Source organism: Rhipicephalus microplus, chromosome 7 (genome assembly GCF_043290135.1).
Source record: "Rhipicephalus microplus isolate Deutch F79 chromosome 7, USDA_Rmic, whole genome shotgun sequence".
Taxonomy (NCBI): domain Eukaryota; kingdom Metazoa; phylum Arthropoda; class Arachnida; order Ixodida; family Ixodidae; genus Rhipicephalus; species Rhipicephalus microplus.
This window is the reverse complement of record NC_134706.1, coordinates 48,900,648-48,910,990: the sequence shown is the minus strand read 5'-3', so window position 1 is coordinate 48,910,990 and position 10,343 is coordinate 48,900,648. Positions and strand designations below refer to the sequence as shown.

Here is a 10,343-nt window from a genome sequence, read left to right as displayed (position 1 = left end):
GCCCCCTACTGCAGACCAAATCATCAACTGCCGATGCTCCGTTCGCCGGTATCAGTCTATGGCACCTATTGCTTTTTACAGTTGAAACCCGCAATAACGAAACCCCGCGAAAACGAAATCCCCGCGGCAACAAAATATTTCCGGATCCCCGGCGAACGTTCATAGAAGCCCATGTATTACGTATCTCGCGGCAACGAAATGTTTTTGGAGAGCGATCCCACATTAACGAATTTTCTACCACGGTGCGGGCCTTATTTTACCCTCCCGCCAAAGGTTAACTGTCGAAAATATGCTCGTATGCGTGCTATGTGCACTCAAAATTTGTAAACCTCTGCTTTTGCCGCGCTAGTGTGGGTACCCCCCTTTTCGTTTACTTAAACCGGCGATGGGGTCTGTGTCCGGCAACATGCCTGGCCACACTGCAGCAGGCAATGGCAAATGATCATGCTGGAGTGCAGATGGCGCTGTCGGACGAGCTATTCCTGACCAACGCCTGGGGGGAACTTTAAGCCATCGACATCGACATCACAGATGAACTAACCATTGACGACGTAAGGCTGGTGCACACCGGCGACTTGTAGCGGTCGCGTGACCATTGGCGTCTGGCGACTAAAAAGCGACTGATGTTCACACCGGCAGAGGCTGCATGCGAGCGACTGGAAGTCGCAAAACTGAAGAGTCACGTCCGGATCTCGTTATCAGCGAGAACTCTGGAGACCGGCACTGATCAGCTGATCGCCGCCAGCTGAGTGAACGGAGCGAACTGAGCGCGCCACATTTACTGTTTTCGTCCGTTCATGCACATCATTGAAAAAACAAAAACAAAAATTGACCATCGCTGATTGGTTCCAGCAGCTTTGCGACTGTAGTCGCACGGCTGAAAAATCAGTCAGGAAGCAACTAGCCAAAGCAGTCGCTTTGCGACCGTTTGCGATCGTTCGCGACTGTTTGCGACCAGTCGCAAATGGTTGCGCGATCGCTGCTAGTAGCCGATGTGCACCAGCTTGTAATCGTTTACGAGGAAGTGACCGACGAGGCCATTATCGAAAGCGTGCGCAATGCTGGCGACACCGAGGACCAAGAAGAGACGCAAGCAGAGAAACCAAACCCGCGGGTTGTTTTGGATGCGCTGGACACCCTTCGCTCCTTCTTCGGCGCACATGACGACGACGTAGCAATGGACCACTTTTTCCAGTGCGAAGGGAGAGCTTTGAAGTTGTTGCATGGCAAGGGTCGGCAAAGTAAGTTGACCGACTTCTGGCAATAAAGTTTCGTTCTGCTTGCCGAATCACTGTTTTTATGTCTCATACTCGCAGCAATGAAAATCTCGCGAAAACGAAATTTTTTAGTTTCCCCGGCGATTTTGTTTTTGCGGGTTTCCACTGTAGTGACGTTTCAATTTCCGTGCACAGGTTCACCCAAATAAAAAGCTGCCTCGAAAACATTGCTACCTTCATCAACATCACGACCCCATGACACTATTCATGGCTATGCTTCGCTTTACCCTATAACTTTTTTATTTCTTTTCTTCTCACCCTCGCTTGTCTTTCTGCCATGTTGCTATAGTATATATATTGTGCTATGTATAGCACAGCATACAGATATCCCCTATACTATATTATGCTATATATAGCACATTATATTATAGTGGGTATGTGCAAAACAGCACACTGGCCCTTCCACCCTGTTGCTATACTGTGTATACTATACTATGTATCGCATATAACTACCGTATGTATCTATTCATTTTATTTCAGTATGATAGCCAGTGACCTTAATGATCAAAACAACGTTAAATCAAGCCATTATATGACAAAATAATAATGAATTGAAAGTAAAAGATAGTTATGCAATCATGCTGAACAGATGCGAGCGGCACGAGCGTGGACGACGTCAATTAAAATTTGAAAGTTGCACCTTGTACGGCAAACCGCCATCTGTCGAATGCAGGAGAAACCTCTTAGCTGATAGTGCCACGCAAAATGGCACTCGCGCTGTGTCATGGAACACGCCACGCGCTCGCCATCTCGGACCTATGCAAAGCGCAACCGCACCCGCAGCGCTGACAGCGCGTTGTGCACCCGCAACGTCTAATAAAATGTTTGTGTGCTGCCATCCGACGCTGCATCTTCATCGTTGAGTTTGTCATTGTGAACTTAGTTAGGACACTTGCTGTGCAGGTCGCGTTCGGCCGGTATGCTAGCTACATGGCTGGTTAGTAACAGCATGCGTTGGAGCATTGGAACCAAGCGGCTGGACAACACTTCGGCGTCGATCCATGCACTTTCATCACGGGAGGAAACAAAAAGAGCATCGGACTACAAAAAAAAAAAAATTTGTCGCGCATTTCACGGGTCAAGACAAGCGAAGTCAGCACACGAAATTTTCGTTGTTTTAACTCCCGTGGGTTTTTCTCCCGCGTAATGAACCCTCCCCTAAATTGGCATCAACTTTTTTGAAAAAAAAAAAAAAAAGGTGGGTTCATTACGCAAGTAAATACGGTATCTTGAGCAGTTTGGAGCTTGTAACCGACTGCAACACTGCAGACGCTAGACGTTCCTTTATCTAATTTCATGCAAGAGACAGAAGTCAATAATGGCAGTTTCCACACAGCCTCATTTACGCACTGCTAATTAAGAAGACAAAAGCAGCTGCCAAAACTTATTTATCCAGAGTGCCCGAAGTGAAAAAATTCAATATGACGTAGTAGCTGGGTACACTTCCCAATTATTCCGGAGCTCGCATGAAAAAACTGAACAGGAGTAAAAGTGGCATGCTGAAGTCTCGACTAAACAGAATTCCTGTAGACTTGAATGAAACTAATACTATCACTGACATTCGTAATGAATAGATTCAACCAGAAATTTTTTTGGGGATAAACTTACGATCAACAGAAGTTTTCACCGATGAATAAAAATTTCTCTTGGAACAAACCATTAGTGTCAAGGAAATGTTGATGCTGCGAAAGATGAGATAAACTGGAGATAACTGGGTCCTTCAACCTGCAGTGGGCATACAATTAGACTGACAACGATCATCATGATGACTACTATAATCTATGAGAATAATTGGCGTAAAAACATTGATTTTAAGCCATTCATTCTACCCTCAAACCTTGGTATAGCAAACCCGGATAAAACGAAAAAGGACTGAAAGCTGGGCCAGTTGATAGTACTTGAACATATTTTAAAACAGCGCACGACTACGGGGACACAAGATAAGAGACAGCTCTACAGTTTGTCTCTTCTTCTCTTGTGTCTGCGAAGTCGTGCGCTGTGTTAAAATAAGTTCAAGGGTCATAACGAAATTTATGAAAAATAGCCCTACAATGGATACAGTGTCAGAATTATACTTTTATAATAAATTTTCGCATATACAAACTTAGTTTTGTGTGAGATGCAACTTCGTTATAATGAGGTTCGAGTGTGGTCTCTTTTACAGCATGTTAAGTGGCTACTATGATTGCTAGCTGTGAGTATTGCAAATGAAATCGTTACACATCCATTCCAGCCAACTCAGGGTTACAAAAGCTCTAACGCAAGGATCTGTCCACATATCTCGTTAGTACTCTCTTAATGAAGTTGAATCTAATTACCTCGATACCTCAAAGCCACATGCTGTTGTTCAAGTCAGTGGGGCTCTGAATGACCTAAAAGTGAATGAAATTGCAATGAGAAAGAAAATAAGATGATTAGAAGTGAGAACTGCAATTACTTACAGATTCAAAAGCTAAGCAACCCTTAGCATTACCACAGCGTTTGGTTTTAGCTTACCTTCTCAGTCTTGGGCGACACCATAATTAAATGCCACTGCGTAATAAGTCGTATTTCCGTCGAAATACATTGGTATAGAAGACGCCTCTTTTTGCATTTAGCATGTTCGTTTTTTACAGGCTATTCATTCATAGGGGCTTGCAATCAGCAACTTTGTGACCACATCAAACACGAGCAATGGAACAGGCAAACAATGTCCAAAATGTAACTTTAAGTACATTCATAATACACGTTGGTGAGCAATGCACAAATCTGTCACAACTCATACCATAAAAATCAGAATAACTCAAATTTAGTGGAAGTAGAATAAAATCTCTAACTACACTGCACATCGAATAATTAAATGCACAGAAAAAAAAAGGTACAAAAATGTTCATGCTGCAAGCACACCCATGTGCGCATGTCATGTCCATGAGTCTTTAATTGGCTAAAGCACAGTTGCAAGTGCTTACCACAAGGTGACAAATTCTTTGAATGATTACAGAGTCTCCGCAGGAATATCTTCCACCTGAGAGAGCTTTCAAACATGCCAAGTCAACTTGTAAGCCGTTTAAAAGCAGCCATTGGCCCTAGGTGTCATTAAAAGGCAAGTAGTAAACAACCCCGCAGTCCACGATTTGTGGGGAAGTAATAACTGTGCACTTGCTGAACGTGCTTCCGTAAGAATTTTGCGAACATGTACTGTCATATGAAACTTACAGGGTACTAAACAGCCCACTTCAGTTGTTTTCGGTCTCTGGTTAAGCCTTCACACCCTTTGTTGCTGTGAAGAGAGGTACCGTTGTCGCAACTACGCCCCTTCGGCAAAGCAACGCAACAATAGGAATTAAACGTTGGTGCGCAGCCAATGACCTAGCAAGGCTTCCTCCACGTGTTCTACCTCTCGGAGTGACCTGATGGAGTACGGTGCGAAGGATGCGTAGCACTGGCAAGAACTATGTGACACTAGTGACAACTGCAGAGACAAAGCCGAATTACCAAAGAGCAAGGACACTATTTGGTAGTGCATATTGACAAGTGGACCAAATTTGGTTCTTCATTAAGCTTATTAATTAGATAACACCACCTCTCCATTAATTATAACACCATTAATTAGATAACACCACCTCTCGAGCGAAGAGGCCTCAACATGTGTCGAAGAGTGGTGCAGGAATCGTTTTTCAAAGTGGAGCATCTGCGGGCATGCAGCGCTGTAATTTTCGCAAAATGTGATCGCCGCGGTCTGTCGCACGAACTGGAGGATTTGTTTGGGAAATGTAGAAAGAAAGTCAAAGCCCGTGTGCTGGCCCTCTATGGCACAAGGAAAACAACACATCAAGTGGCCAAGCCTTCAATCAAAAGCCTCGCACCCACCTGTTCATAGTCAAAGCTGCCGTTGAGGTTCCGCACGGGCCTCGACGACCGCGTCACGCGTGGGGACAGGACTCTGCGGTTTAGCGTCTCCGGCGACAGTGGTACGGGTGAGCGGTTCAGCGTCTGGCTTGGGTAGACTGCACCGTTAACGGACACAAAGGAGTCGTCATCGCCATTCATGGGCGAGCAGGTGCCGCGGCTCCCGCGACCGGGCAACGTGTGCTCCAGGTCGTCGACATCCGGGAACTTGCAGGGCCACTTAGATGAGGGCGCGCTTGCCCCAGCAGGCTGTGAGAACTTCGCGGCCAGAAGCGCGACTCTCCCGGTTCTCGACGTGTCCACGTCTGACGCCGACTTTGCCGGCACCGTGTTGTAGCCAGACCAAGGCTTCGTCGTCATTGTTATGGGAGAGGTCGCTCGCAGAGCGGACGTTTCTGACGCTGAACTCCGGCTGACACTGTACTTCTTTGGTGACCCCTTTGTCGGCGAAGTGCTGAGGTAAGTGGGGCGTGGACGAAAGCCACTGCCACGGGTTGTCACCCTCGTTGGCGAGCTCTTCTTTGGCGACACCTTTGGAGGCGGGCTGATTCGGTTCAGCTTTTCGGTCGGGAAGTCCAAGGCCCGTCCGGGTGATGGCGTCAGAGAACGGTTCTCAACAAGACTGGGTCTGTCCACAAAAATGTCCAAGAAAATATTAACCCTTTCTGCATCAACTTTTATACATATTTATTAAATTAGCCTACTTCCTTCTATGCATCTGAAACAACTAAAACACTATTTAAAGATGTTTCATTGCAAGATACAAACAAAATACTCTTTTAAAAATATGCAGAGGATTGGCTTCACTGCACTGCCCCATAGAAAGTGCCATAATTTCTTGTCTTCAATGCAGCAAGTGTTTCTGAAATTACTTCTCGTTTTTCAAATGCTCAAAATAAATCTTCTAAGCAGCAATAAAAATAAAAGAGGTACCACATTGATGGCTTCGGTAGTTGCATAGAATACATACAATATTGGAGCAGTAGTTTACTTAACATAACGGCACATAAATGGTCAGTGCAATAAACAAAAATGAACTGAATGAGTTCGCAATATAAGAAGACAGTGCCCTTGTGAGCAGCCGGAGTTGTTGCAGCACTTGGCCGAGCAGATTGCGACCATGTGCTTTATTTTCTACGCTGCGTCTGAAACCCACTTCGGCGACACGACGAAACACCAAGTTAGAGGAGCTCAGCAACACTTTTCCAAGTAGCGATGGAATCAATTCACTAAAAAAGCTTACCTCCTAACAAATTCACCTGTCGCAAAAGTTTTCAGACTCTCTCCAGTACGAGCGGAGTTGCAATGATTTGCTGCACGCTGCATTGTATTCTCTCATCCCGACAAAAGTGCTGGGAGCTAAGCAGGGAGGGGCGGCACAGGAAAAGAAAGTACGTGACGTGCACATCATAACCTTGAGACACTTTTCATTAAATTTTTTTTTTCTTAGACTGCATGGATTTTCAGAGCAATTGGGTGCGCACGTGTGGGCAAGTTGCAGCATCCCGCGGCCCCAGTAATGACTGAGCGTGCCGAGCTCCTATCAGCCAATGGCCGATACTTGGCCAGTGATGCAGCGATTTTTTAGAATGTAGCATCATTTGCCGAGAGAGGTGAAAGCGATTTTTAGCTGACATTGAGAATTTATAGTAAACTTCCGGTTGCATGCCGCGTCATGGCGTTTGGCTCGCATGTTCTCGGGAGCCTCGACTACCGATCGGCAGCTTTTTCTGACCAAGCTCAGTATAATGTTCCAGGGCTCTTTTAGCTTGCCCGTGAACACCAACGTGCGAGTACCACTACCAGAAACTTCAGTCAAGAATCAGGGCCATCTCCCATATTGGTGCACGTCAACTCACGTTATGTCAGAAGACGTCGAGCTGTCCATGAAACTCGTCGTGCCGGCAGGTGGCGAGAAGTCTCGGAGAGAAGGCGGGGAGCCCGGTGACAGCGCCCCGGCGTCGGTGTCGAAGCTGTCGCTCGGGGACAAGGCTCGTGGTGACGTAAGCTCGCCGCGGACCAACGGGTTGCTGGCACTCCGCGACGGCGAGCCGCGCGAAAGGTGCTGGTGGCTCCGGCTCGCCGGCAGCGGAGTTCTCGTGAACCAGTGTCCGGGAGAACTGGACCGCATCCTGCGCGTCGTTACAGGCTGCCTCCGGTAGAAAAGTAGGTAGGCGTCGCGCGCGGCCAGGTCTTCGTCCAGCGCTCGACGTACTCGAGCGTCATCGAACAGGTACCATTGTTCGTCCACAGGGTTTTTGCAGCAGGCTGGAACCACGAAGGTGGGTGATAAACCGTAAGACGTACGCAGAGAGATGTAGCATAAAAGAGGTATGCTAAAAAAGAACAGCACGTCCAATACATTTACCAGACAAAATGTCGTGGCACCGATTTCCTGACCTCGAATTAGAACATGTTCATCGACGACACTAAATCTGCTATCTTACAGAACAATAAAGAACTGGATTCTAGTGAGAAGGCGCAAATACCGATCATAAACTCTTCCCATGCAGGCACCCCATCTAATAATCAGAGAAATTCACTAATCAATAAGCACCCCCCCGTTGACTCACTTATCCTATTCCTATAGACAACACAATAACTTTTAGTCACTTAAAAGTTCAATGCGCCCCTCATCTTGCCGACCTCACAGAGTGCCACAACCAATCTGCATTTTGGGGTTACTGCAAAGGCTGCCTGATCAATGATTCTGACATCTGCACGATTGTGGCAGTTTTTGAAATTCGGAGGATGTTTTTAGCAGTTTATTTTATTGGCGAGGCATTTACTGGAGTTTCTTCATAGTCAATACCTGATTCTCCTTAATTTGGGGTTTAACTGTAAATTATTCTTGCTAATACAAAATGAAATGATATCTGCACAAGAAAACAGACGTAACTCATAAAGGGTACTAATTGCCTGGAAGGTTTGCACGTGCAAACACATATACAAAGAAGCATGAATACTTTTATAGACAGCAAGTTTGTGTGTATTACTAGCTTAAAGCTTGTTCTGCTAAACACAAGCTTACTTTACCAGCTTCGAGATATACCTAGACATTCAAGAAACCAACCTCCCCCCCCCCCCCCCCAACAGAGAGAAGCACAAGAAAAGAGTGTGGCATTAAAGTGTTGAGTTTTTGTTCGAGGTTATGTACCAACTAGCCCAGCGACAAGATTTGCTAAGATACTTTACTAGCTAGCTGTCACTGATGAAAGCGCACTCCTTTTGACTGATTATTCATAGCTTTGAACAAGGTCACAGCACAGCTACCTCGGCTAAGGCTTTTCCAATCTTCGAAAAAAGTGGCTTGTTATAACATAACAGTTCTATGCCTAGAAAGCTTATCGTTGTAGAAGTTTGCAAGCACCCCTACTTCTAGACGTTTGTAGAGTTTTGGCTACTTGTCGATGATGATGATGGAAATAGAGCACCTTTTCATCAAACAGTTCATCGTTGCAATGTCTTACCACAAATTCACAGTGACCGCGTGTAGGTATTCATGACGTGAATGATCAGTACACTCCAACCTTGACATAACAAAATACCGGTGATAACAAGGTAAATGAAGAAAAGTCTCCCAATAGATACAGCATTAGAAATATACCTTCATAACGAATTTTCAAATACAACAAACTTAATTTCGTATCAAAAGCAACTTCGTTATAAGGAAGTTTGAGTGTACTTGGCATTGTGCATGCTGCCGAACTCTTTGAAAGACGCTATCAAAAGGCCCATCAGCTTCTTGCAGTCATGACATAGCGCACACAAAACCAGTATGTAAGGTGAAGTTTATAACAGTCCAAACAGCTAATGTACCAATAATCACTTGAAACAACCCTCTCGATAAAGAACAAAACAGAGTAATTTTATAATGAACAATACAGAGTCATTTTAGCTATTGCAACAGGACTTTAATGAATAAATCTGTATTGTCGAAAAATTCACTAGCAAAGCAAATGTTTATCGATTTCTTCGGATTTATCGCATTTACTCACGTAATAAACGCACCCCCAACTTCAGTTGTCAAAACTATTTTTTTTTCTCCGACGCCATAAATGCACCCCCTACATTCATCTGCAACAATCCCGCTAACCGACAACTGGCGCCTCCTTTCCCGTTCGATCTTTTCCGCTTTTTATTATACCAACGCCCCTCCGTCACCTCAGCTAATTCCCTCCCTTCCCCTTGAGCCGCTGCTGCGTGCCGTTTTGTTTTTCTTTCAATCTGTGTGTAGCGCGTCCCTTGTCCTATTTTAAAATTATCTGTGAACGGTACGAGTGTAGAGACATGGCAGCTGACAAGCCCAAAGTGAGTGAATGTCACAAAACTGCCCACGCCAACCAGAGATCACTTCGTGCAAATACGAAACTTTAAGACCCAACCACAAGCACGTGATTTTCGAGCAACAACGAGAGGATTTGCTGTCGCCATGGCTGTCGCAAAGGAGGGTCATTCGTCGCCATTGAGTTCCAGGTTTCTGGAAAACCAGAAAAAATCGCTTGTCGCCCAGAAAAGAGTGTGACGAATTCCACAATATGGTAGCATCCCTGATTTTCACTTTGGCAGCAATTAGCTCTTCATGCTTGTTAAAACACGTACTTCAAGGATCACAAGATGTAGGCTACCTTTCCTAGTCACTCCTCATGCAGACAGCGAGGCGGTGGCCGTCTTTTGTCATTAATCTTGATATTGACGATTTGTTTTGATGCTTCGATGGTAGCTAGCTGCAATGTTGGTTACTTGCTGCAATGTTAATGGTGGCGGCACTGTCGTCGTGAGAGGTTACCACAGAGCTAAGTGCATTGTAGCGCATGCTTCTGGGGGCCCCTCGAGATAACAGCAGATACAAGTGTTGCAGTTAAACTATGGTGAGAAAAGAAAGCCACAAAACACCTTTCTGAAGTGTGCAAGTGACGTGGGGACAGCTTGCAGAAGATAGCACAACCAAAGATGAGTGAAGTGCCACGAAGTATTAAGCTCTTTCCAACAGTGTACGCATATGTCAATTGCAAAAGACTAAGCGATCTAACTTGTTTTTGCATTACTGCATTTTTTGCTCATCTCGAAAAGCTGTCAGAAAATTTGCCCTGCATAATAAACGCACTGCCAACTATGCTTCGATTCTACGGGAAAAAACGTACGTTCGTTGCGCTACCATGCTACCTGGCACCTGGA

At 45.4% G+C, this 10,343-nt stretch overlaps 1 protein-coding gene across 3 annotated transcripts in view; it reads right to left on the bottom strand.

Annotated features, from left to right (window-relative positions):
- LOC119179844 (ubiquitin carboxyl-terminal hydrolase 43) overlaps nt 1-10,343 on the bottom strand; it is a 75,134-nt gene that overhangs the window by 18,961 nt on the left and 45,830 nt on the right. For 2 of the 3 annotated variants that reach the window (XR_012884881.1, XM_037430963.2), the window contains exons 10-11: nt 7,025-7,433; nt 5,127-5,793 (exon numbers count right to left, since the gene is read on the bottom strand). Coding sequence is in view for 2 of the 3 variants with exons in the window: in XM_037430963.2 (XP_037286860.2) it covers nt 5,127-5,793; nt 7,025-7,433 (1,076 nt within the window). In the remaining variant the exon portion in view is untranslated. Of the gene's footprint in view, nt 1-3,595; nt 3,650-5,126; nt 5,794-7,024; nt 7,434-10,343 lie in introns of all 3 variants that reach the window. The other variant, XM_075869124.1, reaches the window with a different exon arrangement.